General features: G+C 39.5%; 1 protein-coding gene across 1 annotated transcript in view; it reads left to right on the top strand.

Annotated features, from left to right (window-relative positions):
• Positions 1-13,931: 13,931 nt before the first annotated feature.
• The window catches only part of LOC118455025 (uncharacterized), a 48,424-nt gene continuing 43,515 nt past the window's right edge, over positions 13,932-18,840 (top strand). The window contains exons 1-4 of the mRNA XM_087836151.1: positions 13,932-13,960; positions 14,569-14,615; positions 14,718-15,219; positions 16,083-16,109. Coding sequence (XP_087692277.1) covers positions 13,947-13,960; positions 14,569-14,615; positions 14,718-15,219; positions 16,083-16,109 — 590 coding nt within the window. The 5' untranslated portion in view covers positions 13,932-13,946. The remainder of the gene's footprint in view (positions 13,961-14,568; positions 14,616-14,717; positions 15,220-16,082; positions 16,110-18,840) is intronic.

Raw genomic sequence — 18,840 nt, forward strand, 5'->3', positions numbered from 1 at the left:
TTTTTTTTTTTTTACTCTTGTCTTTTTTTTTTGCTTCTCTGAAACTATCTGCATCATGTCGGGGTGTAACATGGTGATATAGATAAATGGCACAGGAAAAATGTGGACAACAAAAGGCTTTAAATAAACTTAATCAGCGCCTGCAGTGATGAAGCTGCTGTAGTGCTCTATTCTGATGAAGGTGAGCACAGTGTGTCAGAACGAGCTTCATCTGAAGGGTGGCTGACCTCCGTCTTAGAGATGGGATGAGGAGAGTAGAGCCAAAACTCCATGAATCTGTGACCTCTCTATTAGTGAAGATCCTTTAGCGTCCCTCTGGATCGATGGATGAACTCCTGGAGTCAGGAAAGGTTGTGTTTCTGATCGACTCAATCAACATCAGTCAACAACATCTTGGTTTAAAAATAAATGACATGAAGCAAAACATTCTTTTTTTTTCTTTTTCTTTTTTAAATTAAGATAGCTTCAGGTTGTGATTTTGGCCTTGGTTTATTAAATAATACACCACAGTGATGAACCTGCGGTGACATCCTAGATGAAGGTGGTGGTGGTTCTTATTTTTGCAGGTCGACTACTGTGTTTGATTCTTGGTGTTTGGAGGAGTAGCTCTAATGATGGACCTTGAATGTTCCAGCCCTGATAAGTGCGACAAAGGCAGGCTTTGTTTGGGAACGTCTTTGTGTACAAAGAATAGCTGAGGCAGGTGGCTGGAAGAGGGAAGTCTGAGCATTTCTCTTGGATTATGAGGCAGAAAATGGATGGTTCATTCAATAATGAATATATGATGTTCATGTACTTTTGGTTATTTCGTATTTCTGCCGATTTTTAACAGATAAGCCTACTAATACATGGTGATTCAGGACAAATATCTTATTTTATTCCTTCCTTTTTGGTAACTTCAGCAAAGAGTCTAAACATTCCTTTCACTGTATTGTAACACACTCCTTCACACTCCTTCAAACCATGAGGGGACTTTTTCATTTATGAGGACACAGGTTGTAAATCAAACACAGCATTCATTTCTACTCTGCCCCACCCTCCTGTGGCACTCAGCTAAAAATAAAAAAAGGACCTGGACGCACATATTCACAATCTTACAAATCTGTATTATAAGAACAGATTACAGTGGTCCTGTGACCAAAAGAGTCGCTCTCTTTTGGTCACAGGACCACTGAGCATCTGTAATCTGTTCTTATAATACTACTAATTATTAATTAATTACTATATTAATTAATATATTAATATTTCATATAATATATTAATTAATATAATGATCATAATCCGTGCATCTGTCCTGAATCCCGCAGCTGTATTCAGTACAGATGTCAGTTGTACGCTGGTGGACTTCCCTTTTGGTGAGAGTAAATGCAAACAGGAAGCATCACTTTTTAAAGCCTTTCTTCTCGGTTTTTACTGTAACTGTCGCTTCTGTTTTTCACAGCAACACAAAGTCATTTCTCCAAGTAAAGGTAAAACATCTGGAACTTTTCAGTATTTCAGACTTTAGGATTTAGCTTTCTTACTGTTTAGCTTTAATTTGAGTCATGTTGTAAACAAATGTTCACTCTATTAGTTTAGTTTCATTGCTGTGTTCATTGAAATGAACTGAATTGATATACCTTATTAGTCCCAGTGGCGGAGTGGGGGGTGGCTTACTGGACTTAAGCCCGGGTTGTTTTTTCAGAAGCCCGGGGTCTTTTGGAGTGTAATTTTTTCATAGTTAGATGCCTGGCTGACAACAGTATAAACAAAAAACTACACACAATATTCGAAGCACATAGTGCACACTGTGGGAATTTACGACTGTGCGTAAATCCCCTCTAATATTGGTATGATCCGAGCTCAGACACTAAGCGATTGAGCGAGGGGGCGGGGGGAGCTGCTGCCTGCAGTTTGCTGTTGGAGAAGCACAGCGAGGCAGGCAGAGGAGAACTGAAGTTTGACCAGGGACCAAAGCAAATCATTCGTACTGTACAAATAATGTAAATATGACGGTGCATCACGAAAGATTGATATCAAACTGATCACTTGACCCATATTACGGTACTTGCTCTTCGAGTGAATCAACAAATGGCGAAATGAAAAGCCGAACAACAACAATGCTGTTTTTTTAGAGAGTCTTAGCTTACATGTGTGTTTATTTCATATTTTCAGTTGTTTCCCTCCACGGCTAAATAAATCGGTTTCAGTAATGTACTGATATACAAGAATGGACATAAGCAGCTTCTTTCAAAGAAAAAACTCAGGTAGATGTTATTTTATTTATTATGCTTTGTATGTTGTTCAGTGTATTTCTATGCAAAACGAGGAATTTCAATACACAGCAGTATATTCACAGTTTAAACCAGATATTTACATACACTTTATGGAAAACACAAGAACATTTTTTTTTACTGTACAACATCAATTTAGAGTAAACTTGTTTTGTTTTGGATAAATAAATATTGAAATATCTTTTGAATTAGTTAAATGTCAGAATAAAGAGAGCTGTCTATTTTTTATCACTTTCATCAAATTTAGGAGTACATATACACTAAGTTTATTGTTAATTAATAAGAAAACTCCAGATGATTCCATTCTGGGCTGAAGAAACTTCTGATAGGTTAGTAGAGTCCATGTGAGTAAATTGGTGGCACACCTGTGGATGCATATAAGGCAAAACACAGAGCCTGTTTCTTTGAAATGTTAAAATCAAGAGATGTTAACCAAAACACCAGGAAAAGAATTGTCGACCTCCATAAGTGTGCTCAATTTTGAGTACTATTTGGTGCCATTTACAATTAAGAAATGCAGATAGTTTCTCTCTTTACTCTCAAATTTAACAAATATGTTTTTTATATTTATCAATCAAAAAAAAACAAAAACATTTAGTCTGATTTGATGTTACAATTAAAAAAGTGTTTGTGTTTTTTATCTGAAGAGTATGTAAATATCTGGTTTCAACTGTATATTTGATGGTGTTGGTGTTTGGCTTGATTGTCAGCACAAAGAGGGAGAGAGAGAGGAACAGAGAGGGAGAACAAGGACAAAACAGAGATGGAACAAGAGCAGGTGAGACAGACATGTTAGTCAAATGGTTGTTTACCAAAAGTATCACCGTACCATAGGTACTCATCTATCTCGTACCTAGTGTTTCTTTTTAGGTTTGTTATTTTTCAAATTCTACATTTATTAAGTTATGCAGGCTTGTTTGCACAACAAGGCTAAATAATTATATAAACTTTTCTCAATCTAAATAGTGGACTTTGGTAGATTTAAAAAATAAGTGTAGCGCAGGTCAATGATGATTTTTAGTGCTACTATCATTTGTGTTCAAATGATAGTTGTGTTCTGTCCGATCTCCTGCCACCAACTAGATGTCATGTCCTGTTTAAACAACTGATTAACATCTTCACGTGAAGGTCACAACAGTACTGCAGACAGACAAACTCATAAATCTCTACTTAGACAACTGGAAGGTTTTCTTCATGTTTTCCTGTTTGTTAGCAAAGCAAACTTCTGTGATTCCTTTGTTCTTCTTGCTGCAGTGGTTGGAGTGGTTTCCACACCTAATCGAATCAGTTTGGATCAGTTTGCTTCACCTGAACACCCTGACAGTATTTACTGGCATCTGACTGCATTCAACTGACACTGAGATGAAGCAGAAAAGAAGCAGCTGATATTTGGACAGCACACATGATGGAAAGGAGGATTTCAGTTGATGTGCGCATGAATGATTTGCGTTTCCTTTGCAGGTGAAGGTAGAAAGTGTGTGTGAGCTGATGTGGATGTGAATTCAGCAGCATGGGTCAGTGTGAGGACAGAGAGGAGGGAGTCCCTCCCTCTAAAACCACTCTGTGTGGGGAACATGAGAGCCAGACCAAAGATCAGAGGTGAGATGACCATCTCTAACTGTCCATGACTCTTCTCCATGTCACAGCTCAGCACTTTTCACTATTCACACTCAAAGCTGTGTGTGTGTGTGTGTGTGTGTGTGTGTGTCACGTTATAGTTCAGAGCAGCGGTACACACTGTATTCTGCCAGACCTGGGCCCAGCTGCAGATCCCTAACGACTGACTTGTACTTGGAGTTACACGTGTTTTTTACTCGAAAGCGCCTCCCTTCCAGTTTGTCCTCCTCACTGTTTTGTGGAGTGAATCAAACACAAGACTGTACTAAACTTGAACCTGAATCTAAACATGAACTGATGCCTGAAAAAACAATCATACCTGAACAAGAATCTTCTGCGACTTCAAAGTAAGTCACTGAAATACTAGTAATAGTAAAACCACAGAACTGTAAATAAACAGAGCATCTGTGATTAAAAGCCTGAAGTAAAGGTGTGACTAATAAATCTGCTTTCTGACTTTACATGAAACACTTCTTTATAGAGATATTAACCATGCACAGTTAAATAATTCATTGAAATTGGATGATCTCTCTTCAGTCTTCAGATCCTCGGTTGTAAACATGTCATGGATCAGGATCAGGCTGGGCCCCGGCAGATGATCTGTCCGGTGTTGAACAGCAGTGCTGTAAGTCATGCTTCATCCTGTTTCAGTTCCTTTTCTTTATATTAAAAAAAAATGTTATTTCCTCTTTTGTTCCTGATAAGCAGACTCTGAGGTAAACATCACATTACAGCCACAACAAAAGGAAGCGTCTTGATTTGAACCTGAACAAGTCATTATTCTGTCTCTTCTTCATTTTAGAAAACACCTATCCACCTCAGTGTACAACATCATGTTTGACACCACATTCATGTTTGGCATATAATTTAACAGAAGAAATAAATGCACAGTAAATTTTTACCTCTAATGTGGAGACACCTTGAGATAGGAAACAAAATTGGGTAGTTTTGTCAGCCTCAGAGATCAACAGACTGCACTCTGATAACAAAGTCACAGGCAGGATGACAAAGACCAAACAGCAAAGACTAAACTCGGGTCATTTGGACCTCTAAGCAGAACACTGACCTAACAATTAGACTGTCATTTTTTAAGAAAGCCTGTCTAAAATGAAACAATCCCAGGTTAATGCAAAATTGGATTATTTGTTTATACAAGCAAGGTTAAATTTGATGTTAGTCGCACAAAAATGTTGAAGTTTATGGTTTAAAAGCCTATATTTATGTATCTTTTATGTTTGAGCAAAGTCTATTTGTTTTTTTTTCTGTTAACAACTCAGATGTTGGTGAGATTTCATAAAACCGTATTATCAAAAACGTTCTCTTACTTTATCAGATAAGAAAGACAGACGGGCTTTTAAAGGAATGGCTGTGGGAAACTCTGGAGACTTTAGGAACTGAGGAGCTGAAAAACTTCAAGTGGTGTCTGCAAAATGTTACTGAGTCAAGGGATGGCTTCAAGCCAATCAAAAAGAGTCGACTGGAGAACGCAGACAGACTGGACACAGTGGACCTGATGGTGCAGATGTACGATACAGAGACTGCAGAGGTGACGAAGAAGATTTTAAAGAAGATCAAAAGGAATGAAGGTCTGCTATTTAGATGAAATATAAAGCTTGTACATGTTTTTTCAAACAATAATAAAAATGAATCCATTATTGGTTTTCAACAGGACAACCCTTTCCCCAAATTCTGCTGCAGGATAAACCAGCTAATGCCACGGGTATGTGTTCATTATGGTAGTAAATCATTACTACACTAAGACTGATAATATAACTGTAATATATGTAATAAAAAAGGGGGGAGACGAAATAGCTGATTTAATCTAAACCTTTCTCACCTTTCCACAATTCACTAACTTTCATTTGTGTGAAAAGGTAAGAAAGTCTGCCCCAAAAAGGAAGTCTACATCTTCTCTCTATAACTCAGTTTGATATTTAACTGCAAGAAGCTTTCAACTCCAGTCAAACAAATCTTTAGTTAATCTGCTATATGAGGTGGAAAACTTCTCAGTTTCCTAGATTTCTAAAAGTACCGTATTTTTCAGACTATAAGGCACACTTACAATCCTTTAATTTTCTCAAAAATCGACAGTGCGCCTTATGTATGAATTTTTCCTTACTGACCTCGAACCGATTTTATGTGGTACACATAGGGATGAGTATTGTTTAGGTTTTATCCGATACCAAGCCGGTACTTTTGAAACGGTGCTGGTGCTTAAACGGTGCTTGAACCGGTGCTTAACTTTGTCCGAAAACCTCTTATGTTTTTATTTTTAGCAGTCTCTTTTTTATGCAAAATAAATAGCCCTTTCTGTTGATACAATATACCTCCTTTGGTTGGAACTGGTGCTTAAACAATGGAAAACACAAACTTTGTCCTAAAATCTCTCATGTTTTGCTTTTTTTTTTTTTTTTTGCAAAAGATAATCATATTAGCTTTCTCTGGAGCTATACGGCTAAGCTACTCACCCAGAGAAGAGCGTCTGCTGCTACCATCATCATCCGTCATAATTTCTGCCACACTGGCAGGGCTAGGGGCCAGGACTCTCCTCTTCAGGTTCTTGGGGGATGTTGCTAACTCCAGGTCCGATAACAGGCACCACACCCGCAGTAGATGTGCTCGGTGTGAGGTCTTGCAGCAAGCTATCAAATACATACATTTCTCGGCTTTCAAGAAAATGCTATGGGTCGCCAGGTGTTTCATCAGATTCGAGTTGTTACTTCCTTTGCACAGTATCACCTTAAAGCACTTGTTGCAGGCCAGACTTTTGACGGCTTCGCCTTGAGCATTTTTAATCTGTAGCTCTGCTCTAAAAGAATGTACGTACCTGCGCCTGCCTACTATCCTTGGAAAGGTAAAATGATTGGCTAGAATCCAAAGTGTATGACATCTCTGGGGGAAAAAAAGCACTGAAATAAAGCACTGAAATAAAGCAACGAAATGTGCGCTGCTTTTCGGTCTGGTTACTACCGTTTATGTCAGAACCGGTGCCATATCGGTACCCATCCCTAGGTACACGGCCCTCAAAAATCTGTCAAAATTGTCAGTGTTACAGCTACTGTAGTCAGGAGCCTCACGGAGTAATACGTACTTTGCTTCAACATAATATTACCGTATTGTGTGTGTATAAGGACCCCAAAACGGCACTTGTTAAGAGACATGCTGTTGAATCAGATTTCAAACTCAAGGTTATCAGTCACACAGTAGAAAATGGGAATAGAGCAGTTGCGGGAAAATTCAGCATTAATGAATCAATGGTACGTAAGTGGAGGAAACAAGAAGAATGAGTTGAGTAAAGTTTGACTATTTTGTTTTGCTTAATTCGCCTTATAATCCGCTGTGCCTTATGGTCTGAAAAATATGTTAGATGATCTGTGACTGACTAGCAACAACACTAGCATATTTTGTCCACTAGAGTTTAATGATGGAAAACCCAACATAAATTAGTGAGAACAAACTTCAATTTTTACCTTAATTCCAGTTTATGTTAAAAAAACACACACACACAAACCCACACAAAACACATTTTTTATAACTCCATTTAGCTTCAAAAGCCTCTTTTGCCTTAACCTTCACATGCTGTCAATGTCTAGCAGGGTGGGTTAGAGCTTTGTCTGTGTTTCAGTGATTCAGTGGTGCGTTTTCATTTTGCTTTCCCCCCCGGCAAAGTCTTGTTTTGTACTGGGGAACATTGAGAAAATCTATTATTCTATGGGGGAACAATAGATTTGATATATGTATCAAAAGATTAATTGCTGGATCAGTGGAGTCACTAATACTAGATGGTCTTGTTCATGGAGAACTATGGAGCTTGAGATAATAAGCAAATCAGTCCAGCTTCTGCATTGGTGTTGACACAATACTAGTTCGTTGTAGTAAAGAGAAAACTGATTCTTAGGGTGAAATTGTTGATAGTCTTACCATCAACAGTTAGCTTTGGTTAGTGGCCAAAGGAATAAGGCCATGTATACAAGTGGAAAACATGCTTCCTTTATTGGCAGTCTATGCTTAGCAGGGTAAGCAACTCTCACATTAACAGAGGTGGGACAGTATCTGCACTTATGTATTTATTTTTCTGACAACTTTTGGGTTTTATTTCCTATTTATTTATTTAAAGTGGGCTGCAGATTTGAAGTGGTTGGTAATGTATATAACAATGTATATAACAATTCAAACGAAATGCACCGTGACTGGTGCACAATGGGTGTGGTGCTCATGGTCAGAGTTAGGTTGCATCAAGTGTACCACAGATGAATTATCTGAGTTACTGAATTCAACCTTTATGTCACCTGAATACAGGCTAGTGTAAAGAAAGTATAAAGAGTAAACTGTCAGTTTGACGGATGGAAATCAGCCAAGATAGTTTGTGGAGTATTGGCTTGTTTCTCTCAGTTGCATAAATCCACAAAGAGCAGTAAACCTCAGATCAGCACCAGCAGGTCAGCTGATCAAAACCTGCAGACAAAGAAAGTCTTCTTGAGCTTTCAATAGAAATGATAATACTATCAATTATAGAGTCACCCTCACCTGCCAAATTTTACTATCCTCTGACTGTACTCATTTTTTTGGTTTATCTTTGGAAGCAAGGTTTTTTAAAAAGTCTGTATTCACATTTACTAATATTATTTTGTTATTATATTAATACAGCACAAGGATTTCACTTTTACCGAAGTGAAGAAGTTGACACAGTCCTTTAACTTTTGCCAGAGTATTTTTTAAACAAGTATCTCTACTTTTCCTTAAGTGAAGATCTTCTTTACTTTTGCCACCTCTAGCCATTAAGAAGAGGCTCTGAACAGAGCAGCAGTCCTGCGTATTGATAATGACTAATGTGTCTCAGATATCTGCCTAAAATGTCTCCTGGACATCTTCTAACTGAGGGGTCTTGAGAAAGTTCAACGTAGAAGACACTGTAAATGTAGAACTGATTACATTCATTGATAATGTTTTCATTGCTCACTAACTGCTACATATTTCATTTTTTTTTCTTCCTGTATTAAGCTGCTTTTGTTCAGTGTCAATGCAAACTAAAGTCCAAACTAAAAAAGAAGTTCCAGTGTGTGTTTGAGGGGATCGCTAAAGCAGGAAACCCAACATTTCTTAATCAGATCTACACAGAGCTCTACGTCACAGAACAAAAGACTACAAAGGTTAATGATGAACATGAAGTCAGACAGATTGAAACAGCATCCCATAAAATACACCAGCCAGAAACAACAATAAGATTAGAAGATATCTTCAAAGGCTCCACTGGAAGAGATGAACCGATCAGAACAGTGCTGACAAAGGGAGTGGCTGGCATTGGGAAAACTGTTTTAACACAGAAATTCACTCTAGACTGGGCTGAAGACAAAACCAACCAGAACACTGAATTCACATTTCCAATCACTTTCAAAGAACTCAATGTGTTGAAGGAAAAAAAGTTCAGCTTGGTAGAACTTGTGCATCGTTTCTTTACTGAAACCAAAAAAGCAGGAATCTGCAGCTTTGAAGACTTCCAGGTTGTGTTCATCTTAGACGGTCTTGACGAGTGTCGACTTCCTTTGGACTTCCACAACACTGAGATCTTTACTGATGTTACAGAGTCGACCTCAGTGGATGTGCTGCTGACAAACCTCATCAGGGGACATCTGTTTCCCTCTGCTCGCCTCTGGATAACCACAAGACCTGCAGCAGCCAATCAAATCCCTCCTGAATGTGTTAGTATGATGACAGAGGTCAGAGGATTTACTGACCAACAGAAAGAGGAGTACTTTAAGAAGAGATTCAGAGATGAGGAACAGGCCAGTAGGATCATCTCCAGCATCAAGACATCACGAAGCCTCCACATCATGTGCCACATCCCAATCTTCTGCTGGATCACTGCTACAGTTCTGGAGGATGTGCTGAAAACCAGAGATGGAGAAGAGCTGCCCAAGACCCTGACTGAGATGTACATCCATTTTCTGGTGGTTCAGGCCAAAGTGAAAAAGGTCAAGTATGATGAAGGGACTGAGACAGATCCACACTGGAGTTCAGAAAACAAGGAAATGATTGAGTCTCTGGGAAAACTGGCTTTTGATCAGCTGCAGAAAGGAAACCTGATCTTCTATGAATCAGACCTGACAGAGTGTGGCATCGATATCAGAGCAGCCTCAGTGTACTCAGGAGTGTTCACACAGATCTTTAGAGAGGAGAGAGGACTGTACCAGGACAAGGTGTTCTGCTTTATCCATCTGAGTGTTCAGGAGTTTCTGGCTGCTCTTTATGCCCATCTGACAGTTATCAACTTTGAAGTGAATCTGCTGGAAAAAGAAGAAACCTTTTCTACAAACTTTTACCAATGTGCTGTGGACAAGGCCTTACAGAGTCCAAACGGGCACCTGGACTTATTTCTCCGCTTTCTGCTGGGTCTTTCACTGGTAACCAATCAGATTCTACTCAGAGGCCTTGTGACTTATTCAGAAAGTATCTCAAAAGCAAGTAAACAGACAGTCCGGTACATTGAGAACAAGCTCTGTGAGAATCTGCCTACAGAGAAAACTATCAATCTTTTTCACTGTCTGAATGAACTGAATGATTGTTCTCTAGTAGAGACAATCCAGTGGAACCTGAATTTAGGGCGTCTCTACACAGACGAACTGTCTCCTGACGAGTGGTCAGCCGTGGTCTTCATCTTACTGTCATCAGAAAAGGATCTGGATGTGTTTGAGCTGAAGAAATATGATGTTTCATAAAGGGCTCTTCTGAGGCTGCTACCAGTCATCAAAGCCTCCAAGAAAGCTGTGTAAGTACACAGATATTTATTGAGATACTCAGTTTACTAGAAGAGCTAATCATTGCTCTGTTATTTTCCCTTTAGACTAAGTGGCTGTAACCTTTCACTGAGAAGCTGTGAAGCTCTGTCCTCAGTTTTAAACTGTGACTCATCTCATCTGAGGAAGCTGGATTTGAGTAACAACAATGTGCAAGATTCTGGTGTGAAGATACTGTCTGCTGGATTGAAGAGTTCATACTGCAGACTGGATTCGCTCAGGTCAGAACAGAGTTAAAAGGCCTGAGGGCTCTAAATACTTGATAAACTAAATAATAATAATAATAATAAGGTTGCAAGCACAGATGATAGGGCCCTTGTGTATGTCCAAACAAGCTGTAGTTACTTTTGTACATCATGGTTGGAACCTTTAATGTAAATTCGATCTACATGAGATGACACTATGTGTGACCTAATATCGCGACATAGATATCTCAAGGCTTGGATTCTTATGAAGCATGTGATGTTTGGGACAGATCGAACTATATTTAAGTTTTATTTGCCCCAAAAATGCTGTTTCACAAAAAGACAACTTTACATCACCAATATCTTTGGATTGAACTCAGAAAATATGCAGCCAAACTTGCACCTTAAAATCAAAATAGCTGATTTCCTATTGATTTTTGAGTATGACGTTTTTGCACATCCCAGCACATTACATGAGGGAGCTCAATTTTAGATAGACAGATTAAATGTAGCACCAGGGCCTAAACTTCGACAGAGGAGTCGTTAATAATGTTATATCCTCAATTTGTAGGACTCTGGTGCTTGTAAGAAACCAGAAAGATCTTCATTTATCCTGGAATAAGAGCTTGCTGCTCTATATACATGCTTCTGTAAAGCTAGGACATCTTAGTCTTCACTGATTGAAGAAATTATGAACAATGCTAGGAAAATGCATGACTGCTTTCATACATTTGTACAATCTTTCTAAAATTAATAACATCCTGGCTCAGAGTGATGCTGAAAAAGTAGTTCATGCATTTAATACTTCTGGAGTGGACTGTTGTCATTTATTGCTATGAAAGCTCAGTGAAACACCTTCAATTGATCCAGAATGCTGGAGAATGTATATGTAGGCCCGTCTTCTGTGGAACCATTTCCCAGTTTGGATTTGTGAGGACTCTCTCTCTGCTTTCACAACTGGGTTTAAAAACCATCCTGGTTCTTAAAGTCAGGGTTGGATAAGGTCACCCTGAATTCTCCCATAGTATTTTTCTATTAATTATTTATATTATATACAGCCTAGATTTGTATAGCATGTTACACCTAGAGGAATTTGTGGTGACTTGCAGGTTTTGCACTATGGATAGCAAATGTTTAGCTGATGAAATCAAATGTTTTCGATGCATTTCCCACAACTGCACACTGTGGAAATTCCCATCCTTTGGTCCCTTAAAGATTTCTTTTGCTGGTTGATAGAGGCACTTTATTTACGTTTCAAATTAAATGTTTTTCATGTTTATTATTTTCTGTCCAGGCTCTGTGACTGCAAACTCTCACAGAGAAGCTGTGACGTTCTGTCCTCAGTTCTCATCTCACAGACTTCTAGCCTGAGGGAGCTGGACCTGAACCACAATGATCTGCAAGATTCAGGAGTGAAGATGCTATCTGCTGCGCTGAAGAGGACACAGTGCAAACTGGAAACGCTCAGGTCAACAAGTTATAACTGGTAACAAATACAGTAGACCTATGTTTCCAAAATGTCGGGCTTGTGTAACATCTCAATTAAAATAATTTTTAAATAATTCGGTGTTGTGGGTCCAGGTGAAATACTCAAATGTACTTCCTGTACACAGCTGTAATTACATCCTAAAGACATTTTAAGTCTGAAAATTGATGATGAGTCAAATTGTAGAAAAATAAAAACGTGATATATAAATATCCACTGATGTCTCAAATCAAGTACAATGCTGGAAATCTTGAAAACAGGAAATGTTATATGTCATGTTTTGTAGAGTAGTAATAACTAGTTCACTAGTTCACGCATTTATTACTTCCAGGCTGGACTACTGTAATTCATTATTATCAGGATGTCCTAAAAACTCACTGAAAAGCCTTCAGTTAATCCAAAATGCTGCAGCAAGAGTACTGACAGGGACTAGAAAGAGAGAGCATATTTCTCCTGTTTTGGCTTCCCTTCATTGGCTTCCTGTTAAATCCAGAATTGAATTCAAAATCCTGCTCCTCACATACAAGGTCTTAAATAATCAGGCCCCATCTTATCTTAATGACCTTGTAGTACCATATCACCCCAGTAGGGCACTTCGCTCTCGCTCTGCAGGCCTACTTGTTGTTCCTAGAGTATTTAAAAGTAGAATGGGAGGGAGAGCCTTCAGTTTTCAGGCCCCTCTTCTGTGGAACCAGCTTCCAGTTTGGATTCGGGAGACAGACACTATCTATACTTTCAAGATTAGGCTTAAAACTTTCCTTTTTGCTAAAGCATATAGTTAGGGCTGGATCAGGTGACCCTGAATCCTCCCTTAGTTATGCTGCAATAGACGTAGGCTGCCGGGGGATTCCCATGATGCATTGAGTTTTTCCTTTCCAGTCACCTTTCTCACTCACTATGTATTAACAGACCTCTCTGCGTTGAATTATATCTGTTATTAATCGCTGTCTCTCTTCCACAGCATGTCTTTATCCTGTTTTTCTTCTTTCACCCCAACTGGTTGCAGCAGATGGCTGCCCCTCCCTGAGCCTGGTTCTGCTGGAGGTTTCTTCCTGTTAAAAGGGAGTTTTTCCTTCCCACTGTTGCCAAAGTGCTGCTCATAGGGGGTCATATGATTGTTGGGTTTTTCTCTGTATCTATTATTGGACAATCTACTGTACAATATAAAGTGCCTTGAGGCGACTGTTGTTGTGATTTGGTGCTATATAAATAAAAGTTGAATTCAATAACAAGGGGAGTTTAAAAGTAGCTTTGACAGTATTTTAGGAATTATTTCTCAATAGAAACGTTTTTATATTTGGACTGTATTTATTCAAACACTGGATACAATAGTGGGTTGACTTTAAAACTAAAAATCTAACCTCTTCCTAAGTTACTTTTCTTTTTACTATACAATGAGCTTCTGTTTTCTGCTGTGTTTTGTGTCTGCAGGCTGTCAGGATGTATGATTACAAGTGAAGGCTGTGTTTCACTGGCCTCAGCTCTGAGCTCCAACCCCTCTTATCTGAAAGAGCTGGATCTGAGCTACAATCATCCAGGAGACTCTGGAGTGAAGCTGCTGTCAGCTAGACTGAATGATCCACACTGGAGAATGGACACGCTCAGGTATGGAGATCCCTACTGCAAGCTTCAGACCAAGTACAAGAACTAGTCTTTTGTTATATATAGTTTCATATTTAGAGACCATGTTCACAAGACTTTATTTTCAAAGAACCATGTATATAAAATTCCTCCTCTTCCTTTTCCTGGTATATATATATATATATATATATATATATATATATATATAGATATATATATATAGATATATAGATATATATATAGATATATATAGATATATATATAGATATATAGATATATAGATATCTATCCATCTATCTATCTAGATATCAATCTATAAATATGTATGCATATATACACATATATATACACATAGAGAAGAGCTCGAGAAGATGTGGAGGGTGAAGGTAACAGTGGTAATCAGCGCACTAGGTGCGGTGACTCACCAGCAGATCCCAGTATCTTGCCCAAGGATATTTGGCATGCAAACTAGGGGAGCCAGGGATCGGATCACCAACCTTCCGATCAGCAGCTGACCTGCTCTAGCTCCTGAGCTTGGGTAGAGGACCCAAGCTTGAAGGATAGACCGCCCGCAGGGGCAAGAGGGGATTTTTTTTTATAACTGCTTGAGCTAACCCCCCTTCTTCTTTTAGGTTGGAGCCTGCTGGAGTTCATTGGTTGAGACCAGGTCTGAGGAAGTGTAAGCCTGTTTCCAATGTGATTCATAAAAGCAAAGAAGTACACATTCAATTAACTCCCACCAGATGAATAACCTCTGCTGTGTGTTTGATATCTCCATTAGATGCATGTGAACTCACGCTGGACTCAAACACGGCAAACAGAAAACTCAAGCTCACTGACAACAGCAGGAAGGTGGTATATGAGGGCTATCAGTCATATCCTGACCATCCAGATAGGTTTGACAGGTGTCCTCAAATGTTGTGTGAAAATAGCCTGACAGGTCGCTGTTACTGGGAGCTCGAATGGAAAGGAGATGTTCAGTTAGCTGTGAGTTACAGAGGAATCAGAAGAAGAGGAGACGGGCTTGATTGCAGGTTTGGGGAGAATGATCAGTCCTGGAGTCTCTTCTGCTTTGATAATCGTTTCTCTGTCTGGCACAACAACAGACATGCTTTCATCCCATTGTTTTCTCCCACTGTGTCCTCCTCTGTCTCTAACAGAGTAGGAGTGTTTGTGGACTGTCCTGCTGGCACTCTGTCCTTCTACAGAGTCTCCTCTGACACTCTGATCCACCTCCACACCTTCAACACCACATTCACTGAACCTCTTTATCCTGGAATAGGGTGTTTTATTCATTCCTCTGTGACTCTGTGCGATCTTTAGAAGAATCTTGTCTAGTAACAAAATATACAAGTTGAAAGTGGGATTTTTTTCTTAGATGAGCTTGTACAACTCTTAAAGTTGAGTAAAATCCAGTCAAGTAATTTGCAGGTCAATGATTTAATTAACTCAATAACCATAATATTAATAACCTCTTATGGGCTAAGGACTGCCTGACACAGTATGTGAGATTTGGTAGTACTGTGTCTAACTTGGTGATGCCCAGTACAGGAGCTCCACAGGGGACTGTAATACTGTTGTCCACCTTGTGCACCACAGACTTTCCATACAACACCAAGTCACCAACGGAAATCCTCTGACGATACACCCGGACAGTCTCGGTCGTTGTGTCCTTGAGCATGACACTTCACCCGTTGCCTACTGGTGGTGGTCAGAGGACCCGGTGGCACCAGTGTCCGGCAGCCTCGCCTCTCTCAGTGTGCCCCAGGGTGGCTGTGGCTATGATGTAGCTTGCCATCACCAGTGTGTGAATGTGTGTGTGAATGCGTGGATGACTGAATTTAGTGTAAAGCGCTTTGGGGTCCTTAGGGACCAAGTAAAGCGCTATACAAATACGGGCCATTTACCATTTACCCTGGATGCATCATCAGTCTGTTGCAGGTCCACCACAGAGAGGCTGACAATCATTCACACCCACAATCACATGTAAGAGCAGTTTAGAATCACCAATTAACCTAACCCCACTAACTGCATGTCTTTGGACTGTGGAAGAAGGCTGCAGTACCCAGAGAGAAACTAAATCCAAACTGATGTTTTTAGTGTAATCATTATGAATGTTCAGTCCTTGAACCATAATCATTATTAGTGTTTTTTCTAAAAACTCCAGTGTTTTGTTCTTTTTGGACAGGATGTATTGATATTTTTGTTTTTGTGGTACAACTTGTCATATTTGTGCAATCCCGCATTAAAGTTGAAAGAAAACTGGAACTGTCACTAGCTTAACTTTCACTGGAACTTCAAGAGTGCAGGACCTTTAAAAAATATTTTTAAAGGTCAGGCAAAATCACTCATCTTTGGAAAAGAGAGTTTATTACAGAGAAATGGCTCTTTCCAAAATAAAAGCTATACTATATGCTTCTTCTGGGCTATATTCTCAGCAGCATATTAAACGTATCAGGTCCCCATAAGGAGAATCACGTGCTAACGGCTGTCTAAATGACTCGGGTAAAGTTTGTAGCATGCGAGCTTGTTGTTTTTGTCTGCTTCCACTTGTCTTTGCACTAGGATGATGTCGGCGTAAATGTGCAGTCATATTCGTTGTGTTCCCACTAGTGCTGTCAGCGTTAATCTCGTTAAAATGACATTAACGCCATAACGCCGCAAATCCCCGTTAACAAGTTACCGTGGATTGCCCCATGCTTGGGGCTGGACGGTGTATAGGAATTTCTTTTACTTATGTATTAATCACATTATTTTATTGTATAATGCCTTGGTGCCACTGGATTTTAACAAGTCTCACACTCATACATTAAGACAAATGGTGGGGGTCTAGTAAGGAAGTTGGGGGGAAGCAGACAGCTCCACAGGAAGAAACTTTTGTCTCTTTGAGGACTCTGGGAGGTAGCAAGGGAGTGTGAACCTTAAGGTGTGAAAAAGCTGTGTACTGCCTTTTGTTCCTGAAGAAGGTATTTAACTGAGAGCCATGCTAGGCTCAGAGAGACTCTGCCGACCGTCTTCCCCGCGGTCATGTGGGCTCTCCACAAGCTTGGTTGTCTGTTCTTTGTGTGTTTTGATTAAAGAATGTTAGCTACCGCTCACCGCTCGTCTGCAGGCTTTATTTAAATGGAAAACTTTCACAACAACGGCGTCAACACGTTAACAAGCTAACTGCGCTAACGCACTAGTTCCCACCAATGTAATTGAGCATTGCGTGGCACATCCAACATACTGTTTTACTTTTGTCCATGACACACTTACCATCAGGGTCATACTTCACATAAAAACCAAAATAGTTCCAAACACCAGATCTGAATGAGGGTGGTGGAGGTTCAATTTCGGGTAGCGTTGAGGCAGTTGCCACATTGCAACGAGCTTAGCTTCTGTCTTGCTAGCTTGCGCTGCGCTCAGTGGATCTGCACTCGACAGTGCAGCCTAGGCGGAGTAGTCGAACACAGATCCACTGAGCGCTCAACACAGACAGCATCGTCAGAAGAAAAGTTGATAAAATAAAATAAATAATGTTGTATTGTTCGATACATATGCGTACCGAACCGAAAGCACTGTATCGAACGGTTCAATATCGATACGAGTATTGTTGCATATCCTGAAACCAATTGGATTTATGAAGCTAAAATTTGTCAGCAACCATTATACATGTTCAAACTTTGTATCACAACATTTTTATGTAAATTCGAGATGGTCGAGTTGATTTGAGATGAATGATCCATTTAGTAATCAATAATCTTGTGAGACACATAAGCTTTGTTATGACTCAGTGTGACCACTGGAGGGAAGTAAAGACTCTTTTGCAACATACAATCACGCTGCAGACTGCAGACAGTGCAGAGGACAGTGGGAAAGGTTTAGTCATGCTTATAAGTCATCCAGAAATAAATTTAAACTTGGCCCAGAAGCAGCACCTGCTGTCTGGACTACAAGATTTTTTATTTGTTTCCATGCTCAAAAATATAAAGTACAAAGATATAGAGTTAGAAGTTTTAAAGCTCAGTTATTTGGATAGATAATGTCTCATGTGTATAATTCAGGGTTTTTTTTTATTACATATTTTAGGTTCACCACCATGCACAAACACACACAGACACACACACAAAATGTAATTTCATCCAGAAAAAGTAACTGTAATGATCAGTATTGCTTCTTAATTTGAAGCTGCTAACACTGCTCTGATGGTTGGATTAAACGTTACGGAGCATTGCAGGTTTTTAAATCAAGCTTGAAATCGTCCAAAACAGTTGATTCAATACAAGCTTTGTGTCATCGATTTATTTTATGTAGCAAAACCTTGTCAGTCATTAACACAGAGCAAATGAATAATAAAAAGTAAATGATGTAGCAGGTGGGTCAGACGGGGTCAGTTCAGCTCTGAGTGGGTGGAGCGCTCAGTGGTGAATGAGATAGAGGGGTGCAGCAGCAGCAGATATGGATCTGTTCTCAGCAGTTATTAGGACAGAAAAGAAAGTCAACAGCCAATCAGAGCTTCCTTTTGTGCAGCAGCTGGGCTGTGTGGGTTTCTGTGCGAGTTGGGGGTTTTCACTTTAATGTCACAGTGACAGTTACAGCAACAGCCACAGTTGCACAATAATTCCAGAAAGTATTCAGACCCCTTCACTGCAGTGACTCTGTGTGTTATAATGATGAAATCGAATAAAGTTTTGTTTGTTTAGGGTTTTTTTTTTTTGTTACCAAAAGTTAGAAGTGAGGTCAGCTGCATCCTACAAAACCAATACAGGGAACACAAACTGGTTTTTAATAATGTTGGTCCTACAACATCTAAGCTGGCGTTTATTAAAATCAGTCATTAGGATGAATTTTAGGTTTGCTGCACAAACCAACATTAAGGTTAATCTGAGCTACACTAGTGTTACATTCAAGACGAGGTCACG

Source organism: Neolamprologus brichardi, chromosome 23, assembly GCF_056152115.1.
Source record: "Neolamprologus brichardi isolate AB-2024 chromosome 23, ASM5615211v1, whole genome shotgun sequence".
Classification (NCBI taxonomy): Eukaryota; Metazoa; Chordata; class Actinopteri; order Cichliformes; family Cichlidae; genus Neolamprologus; species Neolamprologus brichardi.